The following is a 23,284-nucleotide window of genomic DNA, read 5'->3' on the forward strand; positions in this document are numbered from 1 at the left end:
AAAGGGGACTCGATTTCTCAAAAACTAATTCAGGCTTAGACTCTTAGAGCTGCAGGGCCCTCAGCACCCATTTCTCCTGCTTCCTTCCCTTTTATTTTGCAGATGGGGAAACCAGGCTCAGTGCAAAGTCACATAATCAGTTATTGCCAATGCCAGGGCTAAGATTCTGTTCTCTGCTGTCTTTCTGCCACCCTTCGTATCTGAAATAAGTGACCAACAAAAACATTTAAAGGCCAATACACATTTACAATGAAAAAGTTTCATAGGAAACATCAAAATGGAGCAGTTTCATAATTCAGATAGGGTAGACATACTTTTGTTTATAACATTACATTGGGGCACTTGCAAAGTTTCTAACAAATCAGTTCTTAACTTATTACAAGTGGCACTCCCCAGTTTTTCCTAATAAAAGTTAACGTGTGGTAGTAATGGGAACAATATGACACCACACCATGAGATCATTTCCTCCCTTGCACATGGCCATGTTTTACTTTGTGATCCGGCTTCTGACGACGTGGTCACTGGAGCATCTTGGAGAAGCAAGGCCCCGGCACTTGGAGGGACATAAATACTTCCGCGTTATATTAACATCAGATCCTCTGTTCAGGATACTTTCCACGTTAAAGTACAACGAACCCCACTAACAATTACAGCAAGCGTCCTCTGTCCTGGCGTGCACAGGGGCTCTCTGCTGCATGGCCGCTGAATTCTGAACTTGTAACTAACTCTGGGACCCGCTCGCGGGAGGAGGCTGGTTTATCTCTGTCACCCCAGCACAGCCACAAAACCTGGCACGTGGTACGTGCACAAAACCAACGTTAGTGAGGTCCGGACACTTAAGGCGTCCAAGTGACAGTGAAGCAGCGAGCCTGGAAAATGAGGTTTTCTGGGTTCTAACCTGTCTGTGTTAATTCACTTTGAGGCAAAGGTAGATTTCGCCCGTCTACGGAGCTCCGGCTTAGTGTTTTCTTCCAAAGTCCCTGAATGCACTCTGACAGGAAGATGGAGCGTAAATCAGGCTGCTATTCACTTGGGAGGCCGTACTGTTTTGTGTCCGTTGTCCCCCCGCTGACCCCTGTCACCCCCGGGGCACCAAGCTGCTTGAAGCTCTCCGAGCGCGGGAGCTGCGGGAGAGGGGGAACTGAAAAGCCGCGGAACCAGAGGCGAGGGAGCAGTGCGGGCGGAGGAAGGACGAGATGGGGAACCGGCAGGCCTAGCTGCGAGGCGGCGGCAGCGGCGTGGAGATGGAGCCCCTGAGGGTCCTCGAGCTGTACAGCGGCATTGGGGGCATGCACCAGGCGCTGAGAGGTGAGGAGCACACCCCGCCTCTCCCTACGTTCACCCCTCCGAGCTGCTCACAGCCGGGGTGCGGGGGAGGGGCGAAGCGGCGAGACGCTGGGGGCGGAGAATGGAGGGGGAGGGGGCGCTCGGTTGTCTTGGAAACCGCCCCAGCGCGCCGTCCCCTCCCGGCGCTGCGGGCGGAGACTCCTTTCCTCCCGCCCCGAGCGATGCCTGAAGGGCGGCCCCACGTCTCAGAGGACTCCGTTTGTGAGTGCTCATCCGCGAGGCCAGGCTAGAAACTCAAACTAAAATGGTACCCGCGAAGGGGGGAGAGGCGAGCCCCTGCCTGGTGCGGGTCCCCAATTCTAAGTGTGGCTGCCACCTAGAGGCGTGGACACCTGCTGCTTTTGCCCTGGACGAAGTGGAGACGAGGGAGGGGAGGTCGCTGGGGGTCTTGGCCGGTGAGGGGATGGACTTTCGAAGGGATAGCTGCAGTTCAAGGTCGAAGTTAGGGAAGCCTAAATACACTGTGGAGAGAAGGCATTGAGTCAAAACCTGCTCCTTTGTGGCCTTTGAAAAGAAACAGCTGGTCTTGTCTAGATACTTTGGCGCCAGGAGAGCGGAGTTGAAACTTCGTTGTGACCTTGGGCTAGGTCCTTCACATTTTTGAACATGTTTCCTGGTTTTAAAATGTGAAAAATAATCTATTTTCAGAGAAGGCTTGTGAGGATTAGAGATGAGGCGAGTGAAATGTTTAATAATAGTGCGTAGTACATTGTAGCCACTCAAAGCATTATAAATTATTAGTACCTCTCTTTTATGTACGTCTTCGATTTTGAGATTTTAAATTTCTTTAGTGATAAGTTGGAGCTGAAAGGTTTCGTTTTTGGTGACGTTTGCTCAAAAATAATTCTTGAGCTCCTGTACTGTGCCAGGTACTGTCGAGGCACTGGAGAAACAGCGTGACAAATAGACTTGGAGCATGCGTGTTTATTCTTAAATTACTAAGACAACCACAAAACTGAAACTTGCCTGCTTCCTTTTTTTAGTTTCGAGAGTAAGAAAAGACTACTGTAAGATACAGAGAATATATAATGAGCTGAGCATGATCAGTTTTCTGAGCATATATATTTGGTTGTAGATGAGGTCAGTGATTATTAAATTTTTATTACTTACAATTATTTTCTGGCTCTCTATGTTCACTTCTCTTATCAAAATTTACTAGCTTGAAAACAAAAGAAAATTCTAGGGGTGCTTGGCTAGCTCAGTCAGAGGAGCACAGGGCTTTTGATCTCGGGGTTGTGGGTTCCAGCCTCATGTTGGGTGTAGAGATCACTTAACACGAATGAATGAATAAAGTTTCAAAAAAGAGAAAATTCTGGAACTATCTATTCTCTTAGTTAATTTTGTAAGATTTTATAATGTCAGCATTTTCCCCCTTGTTTTGAAAACCCTTAATGAACATAATTTTAAAGCTTGTTTTGTACTTTGTCATAAACTGTAACTCAACTACTCTTCAAGGGTTGAACATAAGATTATCCCCTAATTTTTTGCAAGTATAAATGTGCTACAATTACATTCTTGCGCATAAATTCTAATTTTCTCTTTAACCGTTTTTTCCAAAAGTGAAATTAATTTGTTTAACATTAAGAGACTGTGTGCCACTTAACAAAGTAAAATTGTGAGAATCTTTTTAAAGGTTTTTTGGTAGATAATACAGCAAATTAAGTGCCTCCCTGAACTACATATTCATTTGGAATTGTAATATCCATTTTTTAACCTTTGCTAATTTGATAGGAGAAATTGTATAATTTTAACTTGTGGTTTTTTTTTGTTCAATGAAATATAAGTATATTTTCTCCTATTAACCACTGCAACCTGAATTTGTACACATATTTCTGTTACTACTGCTACCATCCTGAATGTAAGCTTTATTAAAATAGTTTCCCAATTGCTCCCCTGCTTCTACTTTTCTTCCCCGCTCCACCCTTTCTCCACAAAAGAGAATGATCTTTTGCACAGTAAATCAGATCATGTCACTTCCCTGCTTAAGTGGCTTCCCTTTGAGGTTAGAATCACAGTCCCGTCTTCTCCTCTGCTTTGGAGATCTGGCTTCTGTCTGCCTCTTCAACCTTATGTGCCACTGTCCTCCTCCTTCTCATATCCAGACTCACTGGTCCTTCTCTGGGCTCCTCAAACCCTCCAGGTTCCTATTATGTTCTGGCCTTTGTTTTTGCTGTCGTCTCTATCCAGAGTGCTCTAATCCCAGACTTTTCCGCTGCAGCTGCATTTCATGTCTGCTGTCTTACCTCACATGTGGCCCCTTCAGAGTAGCCTTCCGTGGCTGACCCTGTGATTCAAAGTAGCCTTCCTGCTGTGTCTCCACCTTGATGGACTCTCACCTTTTGGTTTCAGGCCTACCTATAAGGAGTATTGACTCTTAATCATATCTGATGCAAATGTTTTCCCCACATGTTTGTATTCCGGTGTTCATTTGTTTGATGCACCAAAGTTTAAAATTTTTTTGTAATAAAATGCATTGCTGTTTCCCATGTGGTTTTTATACAGTAAGAAAGACCAAAGGTAAGAGCGCTAACTGCAGTATTTATTAAGGACCTTTTACATGTCAGGCTCTATGTTAATGATTTAATAAACTAGTTAGTGGTAAAGCCAGTATTGTAACCCAGGTTTCTGCACCTGACCTCTTAACCATGCTGTGCTGCCATTTTTATGTTTAAATCCACTACTTGAATCTACAGTTTATATAATAATAAGCACAAGAGGAATAATAACTTCAGATTTCTAGATAAGGTTTATGATCGAAACATTTTTTTATTGTGGTAAAATACACATAACATAAAAGGTACCATTTTAACCATTTTTAAGTGTACACTTCAGTGGCATTAACTAAATTCACAGTGTTGTGCAAACATCAACACCATCCTTTCCAGAACTTTTTCATCATCCCAAACAGAAACTCTGTACCCTCTAAACAAGGACTCCCCATCATCTCTTCCTTTTTGTATCTGATTCACTTAGTATGTTTTCAAGGTTCATCCATCTTGTAACACAGAAGTGCTTCAATTCCTTTTTATGGCCGAATAGTTTTCCATTATATGCATATACCACATTTTGTTTATCCATTTCTCTGTTGATGGTCTTGGTTGTTTCTGCCTGTTGGCTCTTGTGAATAATACTGCTATGGGTATTGGTTTCAACGTATCTGATTCCCTGCTTTCAGTTCTTTTGAATATATACCCAGGAGTGGAATTGCTGGAGCATATGATAATTCTATGTTTAACTTTTTGAATAACTGCCAAACTGTTCCACAGTGGCTGCACAATTTTATATTTGTACTAGCAATGTGGGGGGGGGGGGTTCCAATTTCTCCGTCTATCAAAATGATTCCTTATTCCAATATATTTGTGTGTGTGTGTGTATGGGTATGTGTGTGTGTGTATATATATATATATTTTTTTTTTAATTAATTTTTTTTTTTTTGGTAATAGTTATCCTAAAGGGTGTGAAGTGATATTCTAGTCTGGTTTTGATTTTGATTGTTCTAACAACTGAAGTTAAGTGTCCATGTGTTTATTGGTCATCTGTGTATTTTCTTTGGAGAAATGTCTATTTATGGCTTTTGCCCATTTTGGAATTGGATTGTTTTTTATTCTGTTGTAGGGGTTCTTTATATATTCTGGATATTAATCCCTTATGACTTATATGATTTGCAGATACTTGCTTCCACATAACTGAATTTTAAAAGATAAATTTAATTGCTTGGGCAGCATGATAGTTTTGTGTGAAAACCAATGGACATTTTAATACCTCAATTGAAATTTTCATCTTAAGAAGGAAATGCAATGTGCTCTTATATTGTTGCAGTCACTATGTAGATACTTCTTTATCTTCTGAGTTTCATTTAACTTTATTCCTTATCTGCATGTCCATGTGTTTACCTACTCCATATCTTCTGGTATTTCTTTTTGTTCCTGTCTAGCTTCTAGCACAGTCCTACACTTGTGACAGGTTGTCTGTGGTTGGCTGTTGAGTTTATTATTGAGTTGGTAATCATTCTACCATTATGTTGATAAAAGCATGGTTTTTTTTAGCCCAAATTTTTATATAATACAGAACTCTTCATTACAAACCACATAATCTATTCTCTAGCTAACATAAGCAAAACACACACACACACACACACACACACACACACACACAGTTGGAAGCTCACAGAATCTACATAACACCCAGCAAAGAGGTTAGGTGAATAGGAGCACTTCTCAAACAACATTCTGGGCTTTGCTCCTACACAGCTTCATACCGACATCACCGCTTTTCCCAGTACTGCTGGGGGCCACCTGTGAGAAGTGTCATCACTGTTTTCCCCTGAAGGGTGGATGCTTCTACCATCTCTGTCACCAGAATGATGGATTTTTTTCATTTGCTTCCTCACATTGCTACTTCTGAATTAAAGCTGTATATGGATGCAGTTGATTGGTGCACATTAGATCCCATTGCCAGCAAGGAAAGCTGGGAGAGTGAGTTCTGGGTTCTGTTTTGGAAAGAAGGGACTCAAAATATGGTAAAATTTTCAAACATAAAAGACACAGGCAGAGATTCTAGATGGCCACATGTATAACAAATATCTTTCACATTATTTAAAATATGTTGCACTGTATAGGGTCCACTTATTACTGCTTTGACATTATTTATGCCTACACAGTCTATAAATTCTTGGCTAATGAAATGAAAAGACCTCCATTCAGAAAGCAGTGGGAGAGGTTGTTTTGCGAGTTATATGTTTTAAAAAAAAATTTTTTTTTCAACGTTTATTTATTTTTGGGACAGAGAGAGACAGAGCATGAACGGGGGAGGGGCAGAGAGAGGGAGACACAGAATCGGAAACAGGCTCCAGGCTCTGAGCCATCAGCCCAGAGCCTGACGCAGGGCTCGAACTCCCGGACCGCGAGATCGTGACCTGGCTGAAGTCGGACGCTTAACCGACTGCGCCACCCAGGCGCCCCAACGAGTTATATGTTGGTGGGGCCTGCAAGGCAAGCTGCAGATGTAAATAAGATTTACCTGTAGAGGTAAATCTTATTTGTTAATAAGATTTTGTTTCTCTCATAAAATGTGGTATCAGGAAAAAAGTAAAATGTGGTTTAAAGTGTTGAATAAAGGAAAGCTCTAGCTGATATATATATACATATATATATGTGTATATATATCATTAAGGATTAAGGGATATATGTCATAAGGGATTAATATCCAGAATATATAAAGAACGCCTACAACAGAATAAAAAACAATACGATTCCAAAATGGGCAAAAGCCATAAATAGACATTTCTCCAAAGAAAATACACAGATGACCAATAAACACATGGACACTTAGCTTACATAGAGAGAGAGAGAGAGAGAGAGAGAGAGAGAGAGAGAGAGTGAGTCAGCCACTGAGACATCCTTAAAAGTAAAAAGGCCTGCTCTACCAAATAATTTCTAAAGGTGTTGATTTTGAGTTTTAGTTACATAACACTTAATCATATTTAGTAGGAGTTACTCAGCCTTAATATTTTCTGTTAAAATGTTAAGCCATTTGTCAGTCTTTAGTTATTTTCTGAATTTCTTTATCTTCATTTCTCAATGACTTATATGCCAACCTGGGACTCTCCCAAACCACTTTAGAATTAGGTGTGCTTAAAACTGAATCTGGCAAGTTTATTATTATTAAATGTAGGTCTGAATGTCACCTGGGGATGTTTCTGGAGCAGTAGCTGTAAGGGGCTAGAATTTGAGCCGCTTAATTTTTTTTTCTCTTTTATTGTCTTTGGGATTGTAAAAATGTCCTCTTTTTTGGCCTATTTCCCCATAGTTACTCTTATGACTTCTTACCAGATTTAAAGTGAAGTGATGTAAAAATTTGTCCCGTTTGAAAATATGTATCATCGGTTCTCTATTATCTATAGAAGTTATCAGATTGTTTTTTCCAAACTTGAAATACAAAGATGAAATATGTAGGATGGATTTTGTATATTCAACAGAGGAGAACCCTAACTTTCCATTGGATGATAGACGGACCTATCGTTTATGTGTTGAAAATGAACGTTTACTTCACCACAGAGTATTACTGTTTTGCACAGATCAGATCATTTACCCTGTCCTAACGTGTAGATGACCGGTTTAATTTGTGTTGTGACCTACCTACTGGGGCTTTTAGGGGCGCAATAAACCGTATCCCTTTAAACAAAGAGAGAAATAAAACAGGAGGAAGGCAAACCGGAAATAAGAATTTGTATGCTTTTTATTCCTGATGAAGTCTGCGTCGGAGGATGTAGCTTAGTGAGAGGGCCAGATGGGTCAGCTAATATTCAGCCAGACGATCAGGCAGCACACCTTTGGGCCCAGCTGGAGAAGCAGGCAGAACACATGTTGCCTGTGGGTAGCTTATTCCCAAGAGGAAGACGGGTGGAGCTGAGCCAGCAGGCCCAGTTGGTTCTTCTCAAATTAGCCCATTGATTACAGCGGTCACTCTTCCTTCCCATGGAAGTGGTGAAGGGTTGGGATGGGGGAGGGGGTTAAAATGAACAGAAAGCGCTCACGTGGAAGAAACATCAGGAGCAGGAACACGTACACTTCACATGCCAGATGCTTGTAGGAATCCTTCAGCTGTCACGGTTTTTCTATTTTTCAAATGCTCTCTCAGCCTTTTAATATTTGATACTTACACCGTCCCCGACAGTTATTTGGTAGCGTCGCATAATTTGAAATATGGTGGTTTGTTTTTGTAGCAGCTTGGTCTTAAATCCTCCTGTGTTTGGCACTGGGAGATAGTAGCATCAGACAGTGTTTGTGTGGGACAGTTTCAGGGAGAGACCATTTCATCTCCTCGTCGACAGGACACGGTTCGGTTGTCAGAAGGCCTTGGTACTTCCTAGCTTTGTGACCTTGGACAAAAACTAAACTTTCCGTGCCTGTTTCCTTTTCTATCAAATGGGGACAATTATAGTACTTACCTCAAAGGGGAGGTATGAAAATTATACATTAATAAACACAAAGCGCGTCACTAGTGCTCGGAATGTGGTCAGTGCTCAGTAAATACGGGCAGCTATTACCAAAAATACTAAAGTCATAGAAAGTTATTACATGTTGTTAAAAATGGCCTTTAGAAAAAGCTGGTTATTAAGTATTCGAAGTTGTCAAAGAGCTTTCAGACTAGATTTGAATTCTGCAGGACTAGATCAGCGAAAGAAAGAATTATTTATAGCTATAGAAGATAACATGACATGACTATGTAGGAAGAGGTAAGAGAGAGGGGCAATGAAGAGAGCAGAAGAGTCTGTTTCACCCTCTTGATTCTCTAGAAAGCTTCCTTATCCACAAGGGAATAGGTTTCCTCGCTGGATCTACGTTGTGCATTTTCCTGGCCTCCTATTCAATGTTTTTGGAACTACTCCATATATTTCTCTGAGTGACAAAATGAATGCCATTATTTAGGAGTCAGACCGAACTGCCAAGTATGAGCTGTGTAAGTCCTGGAAAGTTGTGTGACTTTCTGAGCCTGAACTCTCTGTGAGACGGATGCAGTAATACCTTCTCCCAGGGTGTTGTGAATGATGTTAAATGGAACAGCGGATGTAGGAAATACAGTGTAGGTACTGAGTAAATCTTAGCACCTTTTCTTCTTCCCACAGTGTTTTGTAGCTGGCTTTCCCTACTTAATTGCATTGGATGACCTCATTGATAAAATCGGGATAATAACTAACCTAACAGGCTTGGTAGGAGGACTTGATAGAACTGTATACATAGAGGTGGTATAGTTCCTAGTATGTAATATGTCATAACTAATACTGCTAATGCTACTTAGGAAGTTGAACATTATCATATACTTGTTATTTGTATTTGTTTTGTGCTGTGTTCATGTTGCCATTGGTTTATTCTTTTTTTATAATTGGTGATTTGCTATTCCATTTTGTTATGATATTTTTTCCAAGCAGGATTTTGGAAGATAGAGTTTTTCAGATAGTCAAGAAGGGAAAAGTTATACCGGACAGAAGGAACATCCTGTACAGACACGCAGACGTGAAATAGCGTGGCCTGTGTGGAGACATACAAATATTAAAATCTCATTGCAATATAAATGCTATTAGAAAATAGATTTTTATGAGGTACCAAATCATGCAAGGCCATACAACCTGATAATATCTCCTAGGTCTGGTTAGCAAATGAAAGTTAAGTTAATGAAACTGTCGTTTGTGTTCCAGAAATTGTTTTGGGTGACCATGATGTGGTAGTGGTGGCACGTGGAGCAGAGAGGCATGGTGGCCAGTGAGGAGATTATTGTCCAGAGATCACGAATTTAGGCAGAGCCAATAAATGGAGACGATGATTTAGATTATATACAGGATCTAAATATCAACAAAACCTGGTAGTTATCTGAGTGTCAGGTTCCTAGGTTTATGACGTGGGTAGTTTATCAGATGGGATTGTCAAGGTGGGAGAGCAATAATAGGTTCCAATTTAGACTTGCAGAGTTTTGAGTTGTCTGTACCACCCACGGAGATGCCACATGGGCAGCTGCTTGTCAATTTTGGCCCGAGGGGTCGATGAGACCAGAAATAAAGATTTGTTTCTGTGTATGTGTTGAGTGTAGGGAAGAGGACCAACAAGATGGAATGCGGGGGGGCAGCGACTTCGTGTGGCCAGGTAGAGAAGATGTATTCACAGAGCGAAACTGAGCAGAAAGAATTAGAGAGCGAGAAGGAGGACTGAAAGAACACTGTGCCATGAAAATAAACGGAGGAGAGGATTTTAAGGAGTGATTTGATATTAAAAGCCAAGTAAAATAAAGACTAAAATGTATTCTTGGGTTAGTTGCCATTTCCTGGCTGGTATCCTACGTCGTAGCCTTCTGAGAGGTATTAATCAGTTTGCCTTGATGGTCGAATAAGTTTAGGAAGCTCTTCATACAATATTGTCCCATGAAAGTCTCAGGACACGTTAATAGACCAAAAGTGTTGAGAAGCCCTGCAAAAAGGGTGCTGTGTGGTTTAAATCCACACTTCCCATATGTATTTGAGTAAGGAACATTTTTTTTTTTTTTTTCTAAGTGGGGAAGGGGGTCACACTTATTAGCATCCTGTAAGATAACGTTCCTTAGAGCGTGTCTTGGGAAATGCCTTCTGGGCAACAGGAGGGCCCTGATGGTGCCATGGGAGAAGGTGCCAGGTCCAGTGGGTTGGTGAGTTGAGAAGTGCCAGGGCGATGCACAGGGACTAATGTGCATTACCTTTGATGATGCTGACAACACTGACTGGCTCTAAAGTGAGCTTCTCTGCAATTTTTCTGTAAGGCCAGATTTTGTAATGTTCCCGTTATCTCTGTTGTTTCTAAAGGTGTACAAAACTGAACTCCTGCTTCTTCTTCCCCCTTCAGTCTTCCTCATCCTCATATCAGGTGTCTCCTTTTCTCTCGTGCCCACACCCATGTCTTGGGGCCATCTTTGTTTGTTCTCTTTTACTCATCTCGGCAAATGCCACGGGATCTCCCTTCAAACTCTATTTATACTTCCATCCTTCCTCTCTAGCCTCACCTTTACCACCTCATCCATAATCTCTGGATTCATTTTTAAGTTTTATCAACCTTAATTTGCGTGCCACCCCAGATTCACTTGGCCCCACCTGCCCCCTGGCCCCTGAGCTGCTTATTCAGTGTTGTTCCCCAACTCTGCCGCTGTTGCCTCGTTCCCTAACACTTCCAGAATGCTCATTCCACCCCCAGTATCCAGACTGAAATGTTTCTCCAGAAGCTGCCTGGAGGGGTCGGATAACACAGCTTGAAGTGGAGAGGAGAGGAAGAGTCATGCCTCTGTAACAATAGAAAATACTTATATATTGGCCTCTGCCCCCAGTTCCTGGCACAGAGCACCTAAAAACCCTTATAATTTCCTGAGTGATAAGAGCACTAGGAGCATGTTTTGTTCTCATATGTGGTCTTTGACCCTGGTTCCTGACACAGAGCTCCTAAATCCCTTGGAATTTTCTAGGTGGTAGGAATGTCTTTTGTTCTAATGAGGCGGCTCTTGATCTGCTCCTGGATGGCGTCAGGATGGGGGGTGGTCACTGGGAAGACTAAGGGTAATTAGCATGGAACTTTCAGCTTCACTCCCATTCTCTGGGAAGGAGAGGGGCTAGAGAGGAAGTTGATGGTTGATCGTGCATATGTGATGAAGCCTTCATAAAAATCCTACTAGTATAGGGTTCGAAGAGCTTCTGGCTTGGTGAACACATCCACGTGCCATAATGGCGGTGCACCCCAACTCCATGGAGACAGGGACTCCTGTGCTCCGGGCTCTTCCATACATTGCCCTATGTATCTCTTCAGCGGGCTGTTCATCTGTATCCTTTATCATATCCTTTATTATGTAATCAACTGTCAGACATAAGTGTCGCTGTGAGTTCTCTGAGCTGTTCTAGCAAATGATGGAATCCAAGGAAGGGGTTGTGGGAACCTTTGATTTGTAGCCAAGTAAGACAGAGTCATCGGTAACCTAGAGACCTACTCCTTGCCCTTGGTGTCTGACGTTGGGGAAGTCTTGTGGGTCTGGGCTCTTAAGGGGCCTTGGCTAACTCTGGTTAGTGTCAAAGTGAATTGTGGATATCCACCTAGTGTCAGAAGTGCTGTGAATATAGTAGTAGTGTGTGAGTAAAGGAGAATCACAGGAGTGTTTCCCTATACGTGCCTCATGAGATGACTTCTCATCAGGAAGAGACATGGTGAAGGAGTCAGCAGGTACATCCTCTGTCATTGTCTCCCCACCAGTGTTCCCTGCTCAGATACATGTGGGGATGTGGAAGTGTTGCTTTAAACCAAATAGTGTCGTTACTGCAGGGCTCCTGTCGCCTTCAATGCATCCTTCCCCCTGCAGCTGTGGGGAGTGGTGGTCCACACAGCCTGCCCTACCAGTCCTTCACGAGAGAGCAGCTGGCTGGGTTTTCCTGTGAAGCTGTGGCCGGTGTAGTGATGCGCTGCCTTCTGTTTCCTTTTCCCCCTTCCCTGCCTCACTGTCCTGTACTCTTGCTACTTTGGGGTTTTCCCTCCCAGAAAGAGCATCTGCTGCGAAGCTTCGCCTTGGGTCCTTTTTTAGGAAACCTGGACAAAAGGTTATTGCAACAGCCTTTTTACTGCCGTCGTTGATTCTGCTCTGTCTCCTCTAGTTCTTTTTCAACACCCTGTCAGTGTGATCCTTTAGAAATGCATTAGACAAGTCATTCCTCTGATTAAATCCTTTGAGAGGTTTCTCCTATCACTCAATGAGAGCTTCAATCCTCCTTGGTCTAGAGCCAGCCCCTTTCCGTCTCTGAGCACATTTCTTGTGCTACCCTCTTGCTTTCTTCATTCCAGACTTGCTGGCTGTCTTAGTAAGTTTGTGCCACTGTAAAGGAGTACCACAGACTGGGTGGCTTCTAAACAGTAGAATTTATTTCCCACAGTTCTGGAGGCTGGGAAGTTCAAGATCGGGGTGGCAGTGTGGTTGAATTCTGGTGAGAGCCCTGTCCAGGTTTCAGAGTGCCGACTTTACCTTGTATCTTCACATGGCTGAGAGCAGAGGGAGGAGGTGAGCTCTCTCATGACTGTTACAAGGGTTCTTATCCTATTCTTGAGGGCCCCATCTTCATGACTTCATCTGATTCTAATTACTTCCCAGGGGCGCCATCCCGTAATACCAGCACATTGGGAGATAGACTTGCAACATAATAATTTGAAGAGGGGCACAAATATTCAGTCCATAATACAGGTCTCCTTGCTGTTCCCCTTACAAAACAAGCATGCTCCCATCTGTGTTCTAGAAAGTTCAAGATATCTATTTTCCTGCTCCTTCATCTCCTTCAGGTTTTTGCTGTTGAGACATTCTCTAACCAACCTATATAAAAATAGAACCAATCCCTTCTATACTATCTGGCTTACTCTGTTTTGTTTTTTTTCCCCCTGCCCCCATAGTACATTCATTGTTAGACATACTATATACTTATTTGTTTATGATTTGTCTTCCCCCACCTCACAAGGATGTAAATTTTATAATAAGATAGCCTTTGTCTGGAACATTGCTTATACCTATTTGTTGAATGAATAAGTGAATAAATGTAGTAGGGTCATGTTTGCTATGAAATATGCATAGGTTGAAATAGATATTATTGTACTGTGATAAGTTTAAATTTAGGTATTAAGTCTGAATCACAAAGGTCATTTTTCTTTGGGGGAATGAGCTAAGTCAGCATTTCTCAAAGTGTGGTCCATGGATAGTATTTTGAAGGATGTTAATAGGAATTATGTAGGAGATAAACCAGTATGTGCGTGCGTGTGTGTGTGTGTGTGTGTGTGTGTGTGTGTGTGTGTGTACGTGTTGGACTGTGGACAAATAAGTAGAATCCTGAAGGGTTTTCATGACTATATGTGACATTTTAATAGATAATTTTTTTTTGTACTACATGATAAAATGTGAAATTTTCTCCAAAGAGTCAAGTGTATTGGGAGCAAGTGTTTGGTTTTAACTCATTGTAGAATTTTAATCATATGTTAAAGTGAGTTATGGTGAAAATAATGAAGTTCAAGTGTTTTTTTTTTTTTTATCCTTTTATTCATGTCAAGAAACATTACCTCTTTGTATGGAAGATTGAATAGAAGAGGTTGATACATGACAGCAAATCTGTAAGTAATTACAGAAGGATTATTATCATAGAACAGGGAGATTAAGGTTGCATGTAGAATTTGGTATTTGTTGGTGTTGAGAGCCTTTTTAGGATTTCTTTTGGCCTTTTGCTTTGCCCATGGAAGACCATCCAGTAATATCCCCCAAAAAGTGCTTTTCAGAAATAGTGCCAGTCGGCTCTCACCCTGCCTAAAAGCAAAAGACTTGTATCTCATTTTTGCAGGGTAGGTAGAATATAGTTGAGATTAAAAAAAAATACTATAAATACCATTATTTTATGTGAACCAATAGTTGCTTTTACTGTTATCCATGAATTCTTTTCATTCTGGGATTTTAAATTGCCACAAACTGAGCAAAAAAACTTGGACTGAAGTAAAACAACTCCATCAGAAAGTTGGTCATAGTTCTTCAGCATCCATTAGTAAGTTTTTGTTCAAACAAAATAGTGAATTTAATAATCCCTTAGTGAGTGAGACTTAATTTAAGAAACAAGTGCCTGAGCCTTTTAGCATGTACATGACCTTCATAGGCTTTGGCATGTTCCTTAATTATAGGAGAATTTTGGTCCAGGAAGAACCCAGAATATGAAGGACTTCTAGTTAATACAATCTAGTTAGACTTTGAACTCTCATAGATCCAATTAGACATACTAAGTAAGTAGTTTCGCCTTGCTTACATTTTTCCTGAAAACCCTGACATTTAAATGCTAATAAAGTAGCAGAGTTTCTCTGCTTCTTCAGAAGCATTTTATTCTTGTGGCTTCAATTGACTCTTGTGGTTATTGTTGCTGAGTCAGTTGTTTAAATTATAGTCTTTGAATATTTAAACTTAATGGCAGTCTGTTGATTTGACTTAATCCTGACCATTTGTCTGTCCCTTGCTATGAAATTTGAAATGTCAGAATGTTGGTAACCATGGCTTGGGGGAAAATATGTGAATCTATCATTTTACTAGACTGTCTTATGGGTTAGCATTTTTATATTTGCCAAGGGAAACATAAAATCCAGAGTTCTGCTTCTTTGAAGAGATTATCTTTTGCATTTCTCCTGTGATTATAAAAAACAAAGGGCTTGTGATTCTATTATTTAAAACCAAACCAAAAAACAAAACTCAAACCTGTATACATATGCCTTTATAGACATATTTGTCATAAATTCTTCGATACAGTATATTCATTTTTCCCCAAAATGTTAGGCTTTGAAAAGAGAATATGGCCTTATATCTTAGTTTTCATGAAGGATCTTCATATTCCTCAATTACTGTATTTTGAAGAGCAAAGTAATAAAATGTTGCTTAGATAAGTTACATTAGCCTGAAAAAATGTCATAACATTGTTGGGTGCTTATTGAAGTCACTTGATGGAATTGATGAAAAATCATACCGATGAATTAAAAGATTTAGAAATAATTTGTAGGAGGATGACCTTGTAGTTACATGGATTAGATATCATCGGAAACAAACCTGGAAATTACTTTTCAGAGTAATACGGTAGGGGGTTACTTTGTGGAGATCACAAGTAGTTAATGGGTATTTGAGGTTGGTATAAAGTTTCCAGTGACATCATCATTTGTGAACTCAAAAAGTGCTAGATCTCAAGGAACGCGGAAGGGAAGTTGATGTGCTCTTGAAAACTGTTAGATGACTTAAAAGTGACTGTTGATGATAAAGACTCTGATTTCAAAGATGCAGCTGAGAAAGTAGAATAAAATTATTCCATGAAATTTGAGTGGAAAAAGCAATATTTCTAGATGGACTAATGAGATAGTGCTATTTAAAATATATTTGTGTAACTAGGGGTGCCTGGGTGGCTCAGTTGGTTAAATGTCCAACTTCAGCTCTGGTCATGATCTCACGGTTTGTGGGTTCGAGCCCAACGTCTGTCTCTCTGCTGACAGCTCAGAGCCTGGAGCCTGCTTCTAATTCTGTGTCTCCCTCTCTCTCGGTTCCTCCCTCACTCATGGTCTGTACCTGTCGCTTTCTCTCTCAAAAATAAATGTTAAAAAAATTAAAAAAATACATATATATATATTTGTATAACTAAATTAAGAAATTATGTAAAATGAAGTCATTTGAATATTTCAGCTATGTCTTGTCATCATCTATATAACAAAAATGGCCATATCCACATAATTTTGGATATTCTCCTGCAGACCCTGGGTATTGACTTTCATTCTAGTTGTCTTATACTTGGGCAATGTATATTTGTATATATAGTGTATATACAGAATGCGTGTGTGTGTGTTTGTGTGTGTGTATAATGTACATGAGTTTGGACATAGGAAAAGGCCAATAAGGATGTACCCTGTCCTCTTCTCCGTGTAAGCTCCTGGAGAGTGGAGTAGGGATAGTGAGCTCCTTGCTATCCTTAAACATACCAAGAGCATTCCTGCTTCAGAGCCACTGTGCTGTTCCTTCTGCCTGGAATGCTGTCTCCTTGATAGACACATGACTAGTCCCTTGCCTTTATTCAAATGTCACCTACTCAGGGCTTCCCTGGCCACTGTCAAAAATTACTTTCTCAGGAGCCTGGGGTGGCTCACTCGGTTAAGCTTCAGACTTCGGCTCAGGTCATGATCTCGCGGTCTGTGAGTTCGAGCCCCGCGTCGGGCTCTGTGCTGACAGCTCAGAGCCTGGAGCCTGTTTCAGATTCTGTGTCTCCCCCTCTCTCTGCCCCTCCCCCACTCACACTCTGTCTTTCTCTCCTTCAAAAATAAATAAATATTTTAAAAAAATAAAAAAAATTACATTCTCTGCTCTGCCTCCCTGTCCTCCTTCCTGTTTAATTCCCCTCCCCTCCCAACACTTATTTCTGCCTACCATACTATTTTAAAGATTGACTGCCTCCCCTTCTAAAATGTAAGTCCAGGAGGGTGAGGAATTTTTTGTTTTATTCAGTTTTGTTCACTGTTGTATCCTTGGTACCTGGAATGGTGCCTGTTGCATAGCAGATGTTGAATGAGTGTTTAAGTCATGGAGCACGAACAGTTTAAAGACTGATGTTATTGTCAGCTTGCATTTTAAAAGGATATACCAGTTTATATCTAATAGTGTTTGACCACAAATATGCCAATGTAATATTTAAAACTATATATAGTTTACTACATAAAATTGTTATTTTAATTTTTTATTACTAGTGAAGTTGAATATTTACACATATTTTTACACTTATTGTTCATTTTATGTTTATATAATACATTTGTTTAAAAATTAGGAAATACTTCCTCATCTCACCCGTTTAATAATTTGTACTTTTGGGGCACCTGGGTGGCTCAGTCGGTTGGGCGTCCGACTTCAGCTCAGGCCATGATCTCGCGGTCCGTGAGTTCGAGCCCCACGTGGGGCTCTGTGCTGACAGCTCAGAGCCTGCTTCCCATTCTGTGTCTCCCTCTCTCTGGCCCTCCCCTGCTCACACTCTGTCTCACTCTCTCTCTCAAAAATAAATAAACGTTAAAAAATATTTTTTAAATAAAAAAAATAATTTGCACTTTTCTTTTTAATTAATTTATTTTTTCAACGTTTATTTATTTTTTTTGGGGACAGAGAGAGACAGAGCATGAACGGGGGAGGGGCAGAGAGAGAGGGAGACACAGAATCGGAAACAGGCTCCAGGCTCCGAGCCATCAGCCCAGAGCCTGACGCGGGGCTCGAACTCACGGACCGCGCGATCGTGACCTGAGCTGAAGTCGGACGCTCTACCGACTGCGCCACCCAGGCGCCCCTCAGCATGTAATTTTTAAGTGGTTTCTGTGTCAGTTACTCTGATGTGCAATGGAGATACAGCAGTAACAAGACAGCTGTATTCTTTTTCTCCAGAGATTATGGTTTACTGAGAAAACTGATGCTACACAAATGAAGAAGAAAATTTAAAAATAAAAATTTGCTCATGCAGTAATAAACACTGCATGATTTATAGCTTTTCGATCTTTATTCAACATCTGTTCATGAACATTAAAATAAACTATAGCTTTCTTTTTTCACTTAGAATATCTTGAAGTTTTCCTTCCTTGTCATTAAATGTATTTGCCAACTTGTTTTTTAATGGTTGTGTAATATTCCATTTTATGGAAGTTCTTGTTCAAAGCAATTAACTATTTTTGGGCATTTAGGTTGCTTATAATCTTTTGCTATTATAAATAACATAGCATTTATTTTGTATATAAATCTTTCATGTTAGTTTATTGTTGCCTTACATATTGGTTTCCCATTGCTGGTGTAACACATCACCACAAACAATGGCTTAAAGCAACACAAACTGATTATCTTATAGTGCTGGAGGTCAAACATCTTAAAATCAAGGTTTTGTCCAAGCTGTTTCCTTCTGGAAGCTCAAGGGGACAGTGTGTTTCCTTGTGTTTTCCAACTTCTAGAGGTCACCTGCATTTCTTGGCTCATGACTTCATCCTCCATCTTCAAAGCTGCAAATACAGTATCTTCTAGTTTTTCTCTCTGACCTCTGTTTCCTTCATCACATCTCCTCTAACTCTAACCCTCCTCCATCCTTCTTGTGATCTGGCTGGGTCTACCTGCATAACCCAGGATGATCTCCTCTTTTTAAGATCTTTAATCATATCTGCAAAAGTCCCTGTTACCATGTAAGGTAACATTTTTATATGTTTCATGGATTAGGATGGGGATGGATTTTTGCGGGGGGTCACTCTTCTGCCTACCACATCTTAGGATATGTGCCCAGATATAAAATCGCTAAGGCCAAAGCAGTTTTGAAGGCTTTAGATACATACTGCCAAACTGCCCTCTCAAACCCTGAATCCTTGATTGATACACCTGCAGTGAGAGGTCCTTACACTTAGTCCTTTCTAGCATTTGATATTCCATATTCTTATTTAAAAAAAAAATCTTTGAACTCTTGATAGTTATGGTGGCAAACATTTATTAAGTACTTACTGCATGGCCAGCACAAATATAAGAGCTTTATAGGTGTTAGCTAATTTAATCCTCAGAAAACTCTATGACGTAGGTACTTTATTACCTCTGTTCTCTCACTTTCATGGATAAAGACGCTGAGACTTAATGAAGTCAAGTAACTTGCCTAAGTCACATAGTTGGAAATCGTAGAGCTAAACTTCAAACACAGCTGAGAAAGAGCTAGATAAGTAGATGTCCATATCCTAAAATCTTTCTTTCTGAGGACTTGTGAATACACACATACATACACGCTCTGAATAAAAGATCTCGGTAGGGTGTGCCTATGAGAGTTTTGAGTAAAAAATGATAGCCACTATTTGTTGAATACCCCATGGCTTAATGGAAAAAGGTTTGCAAAGAAATATATAGTCAGGAGGAGATGCAGAAGAGGAAAATGAGGAATGAGATAATTGAAGTGCTTTTTCCCCTGAGGTCTTAGGGCTAATTTATACTTTCTGATTCTGTGCCAAATTGTAAAACTTAATCCTTTTAGAGATGCCTGTAGCAGAAATTCAGGATAGGGTTTAAAACATTATGAAGTCAATAATGAAAAGAATAAGCTCTAAGAAAGGTCTACTTTATATAAAGCAAAGAGGGGCTCAGAATAGCAGGACAAATTTAGAGAGGAGTTATTTTTTTTTATTTTTAACTTTCTTAGAGAAGAGTTTTTAGTTTAATCTTTGGGATTTTTATGATTGATAACATGATAATAGTGTTACAACTCTTTTTTTCATTCATAGTTGGTTAGGCACAGAGTACTAATGCATACATCATTTCTTCATTGACTTCCATGAGTGTATCAGAAATGATCTTTTAAATTGTAAGAAAATCTCAACAAAGAATTTTCTACATTTTTATAGTGATGAAACATTCATAGGGGTTTGTTCATTCAAAGCAAACTTATGGAAAACAAAGTCTTTGTTATTTAAACCTGTAATAGGGTGGATAACGTGCTTTATATTGCTTATTTCTTAACTATTTACATAAATGTTTTTAAACATGTTCATGCCTTTAAAAGATTAATAGGAAGGCTTAAATGTCATGGGAAAATGGAGAACACAGATTTAGATTTATATCCTTTGAATTCTAAATATATAAATAGATAGCTTTCAACTCTACATTTTTGGCCATATGCTATTTACTTGTTAATCTCCAAAGAACCATGGCAATGTAGTTTAATTCTTGTTTTTTATTCTTTTGACTGTTGTTGAGTTTGTGGGATAAATAATACATTGAGTTATATTACTGGTGTGTGTGTGTGTGTGGGGGGGTGTCTTACAGTCTGTTGGGCATGTTTTGAGAATGTATCCAAACCTTTTTGGTCTGTCCTTGATACCTTCCTTTTGTGATTTCTCAGGGTCACAACCAAGAGAAGCTTTGAATTCTTTTGTTCCAAGATAAAAATAGTTTTACGTTTGTTTGCTTTTCACTGATTACAAAAGCATTCTATTCTTATTGTTAAGAAAAAGACCAAATAATCCAAAAAGGTTTAAAGGAAGAAATAAAAATTACCCCCCAATTCTCTGTACCAAAAGAGATAGCCCCTGTTGACATTTGCTGTTTTTTTTTCTTAATATGGGTACATACACATACACTTTACAAAACTTGAATTATTACTGAACAAGATTATTTAGTAACTTTTTTGTCCTTAAAAATTTCTGTCACTCCACATTAGTATATATGGGTATCATTTTTAATATGGTTGTTCTCATACATCTATGCAGTCTTACACTTACATTGTCCAAATATTTCTTAGCATAAATTGTCACAAGTAGAATCACTAGGACTAGTGATAGAAGAGTTGAATCCATGAATACTACGGTCAACAAGAGGAGGGGCACATTTTTCCAAACACTTGCTTGCGCTAGACAGTGTTCATTTTATAAGACCTTTCCTAAATCTGATAAGTAAAACTGATTAATGTGGATTTCTGTCATTATTGGTGAAGTGCAGCATCCTTTTATATGTTAATAGATCATACACAATTCTTTATTTTGAATTGCCTGTAATTGAAATTTCTATTTGACTGCTTTTACTTTCACAACTTGAATTTTGTAGGAATCGTTAAGACCGTTCAACTGAATATATATGCTCCTTGAAAGAGCTTGGAGATACAGCTTACAGGTGCTCTCTACATATTTGCTGTCTTTAGAATACACGTAGAGGGTAAGGTAGTAGGTAACCCTATAATGAAGTCCTTGCCCCCCAAATTGGGACTCCTGCGATTATTGCCTCAACTTAGGACACCTGAGGAGTGTTTGATGCAGAGATGTGCTTCTGTTTGATAAATTAATTTTGGTTCTGTTTGGTTAATTAATTTCTCATTCACAAAGCTTTTGGTAAAGTTCATGTTGTTCTGCTTGCCAAGTTGGAATTTGAAATGCATTTCGTCAGAGCGACAAGTGATATTTCAGTGTGTGTTCTCTTAAATGCCTATTAGAACTGTTGTTTCCAAGTTACAAAAAACAATGCAAACTGGTTTACATAAAAGACGTAAATACTCATGTAATGACTGAGATCAAATATAGGCTTGGTTTGGGATGCAGCTTAAAGGGGCTCGCATCATGTTACCAGGAGCCAGTTTTCTTTCTCTGTATATCTATCTCAAATTTGTTCTGTCTAGAGTGGGTGCATTTTTATATACATGCTCCTGTTACTGCATCAGAAGGCTGTAGTTGCTGCTGCGCGTAATATCCTTCCCTTCCATGGTTAAACTCAGTAAGAAAGAGCAAGCATTTCTTCCTAGTTGCCCAAGGAAAAAAAAGTCAGGTGTTCTCTCTTCTTGTGCCTACTTGCTTATTTTGTCTTGTTTGCCCTTCCTGAACCCACTCTGGAAGTCTTGGCTCAGGCATCTGACACGTGCTTTCAGAGAAACTAGGGGAAGGGGTTGAGGCTATCTGAACCACTTGAAAGAAAGTGAGTGAGGTGAGATTCCCCAAAAGAAACTCTGGGACTATTGCCAGAAAAAAGGGTACTTACTGGATGCTGGCAAAGCACAACACAGGTGTCCACTCATCTCGTGTGCCTAGTACACGATACGTACTCTAACAAATGTTTATAACTGCCTGACGCTAGCCCTATTGGTGCTATTCTTTAACATATTTGTAAAATGAATAGAATTTTGTAGGCCATTCTGGAAACTTCATTGTGTTTCCGAGGTTAAAATTTTACCCGAATGTCAAACAATCTACTTAAACATGGTCTTTCAGACATCAATAAACACTTAGGTACAGGATTATTAAAGGCTTTTAAGCTTGTCCTGTTCCCAGGAACAGGACACTGAAGAGGGTAATCAACAATAATCAGGAGTTGAAGTTAGAGATCAAATTCACTCACTTTCATACTATTCATTCAGATGTTTACTGAAGGCCTATTGGGTGCCAGTTGTAGAAATGTCTGGGTGCTGTGAGTCAGGCTGGGATGCACGAGCCATGGCATGGGCTCTATCAAATCACAGAGTCTAGTGAGAGAGGTGGTGTCCTGGGATAAATGTGCTGACCGTGTGAACTACCCAGTGCAGTGACAGCCTGAGGGACCGGCCCCCACTTCAATCCGGCAGGCTCAGTGAAAGCCCCCTGGAGGAGTCATGCCTGAGCTGAATGGGTCCTGAGGGACCAATAAAAATGATCTAGGACCAGAAAGATGGTGACCTTGGGCAGGGTAGGATAGGCTTTTAAACTATGTACAGAAGCATTAGGATTGAGAAGTTATGGCCCCTCTGGGGCATGATAAGTAGTTGGGTATTACCCGGGGAAAAGTGTATGTGTGTGGGTGTGGTGGGTATGAGTTGAAAGAAAGTGGTTGATTGAGGGACAATGTCAAGAGAGAAAGCTAGACAGCAATTCACCATGAGATCATACTAAGAAGTGTGGATTTTATCGGGTAGACAGTGGTGAAGTACCAGATAACTTGGAAGCAGTAGAATGACTTTATTAGAACCTAGGAAGAATCCTGGGAAACCCCATGAGTGTAAATTTACTGATAGGAGTTCAGAAAAAAGAGCAGCTTTCATGTTTTTTTTAAAAATTGACATCAAGTGTTACATGTATTGATGTGTGTAGCTTATAAATAAACATGTCCGTTGAACACTGACCATCTCCCTTAATAAAGTTTCTAAAATATGGACTTTCTATAAGAAGCAAAAGCAAATGAAGGTTTATTTTTCTTTAAAAAAAAACAATGTAAAAATAAGCAATCTGATATTGCTTCCCAAGTTTTAAAAAGTTATCAAACTTCAATTGGAAGGAGACATTTCTTTTTTTTTTCTTTTTTTAATGTTTTAATGTTTATTTATTACTGAGAGACTGGGAGACAGACACAGAGCATGAGCAGGGGAGGGGTAGGGAGAGGGGGAGACATAGAATCCGAAGCA

At 40.0% G+C, this 23,284-nt stretch overlaps 1 protein-coding gene across 10 annotated transcripts in view; it reads left to right on the forward strand.

The window, feature by feature from the left end:
• The window catches only part of TRDMT1 (tRNA aspartic acid methyltransferase 1), a 78,029-nt gene that overhangs the window by 14,990 nt on the left and 39,755 nt on the right, over positions 1-23,284 (forward strand). For 2 of the 10 annotated variants that reach the window (XM_040451313.1, XM_040451304.1), the window contains exon 1: positions 432-1,308. The exons of 2 other annotated variants lie outside the window; for them this stretch is intronic. In XM_040451313.1, coding sequence (XP_040307247.1) covers positions 1,245-1,308 — 64 coding nt within the window. In that variant the 5' untranslated portion in view covers positions 432-1,244. Of the gene's footprint in view, positions 1-430; positions 1,309-1,456; positions 1,595-23,284 lie in introns of those variants that run through there. 6 more of the 10 variants (XM_040451303.1, XM_040451305.1, XM_040451312.1 and 3 more) reach the window with 5 other exon arrangements.

Source organism: Herpailurus yagouaroundi, unplaced genomic scaffold (assembly GCF_014898765.1).
Source record: "Herpailurus yagouaroundi ecotype Mexico unplaced genomic scaffold, PumYag 203, whole genome shotgun sequence".
In the NCBI taxonomy this organism is placed as follows: domain Eukaryota; kingdom Metazoa; phylum Chordata; class Mammalia; order Carnivora; family Felidae; genus Herpailurus; species Herpailurus yagouaroundi.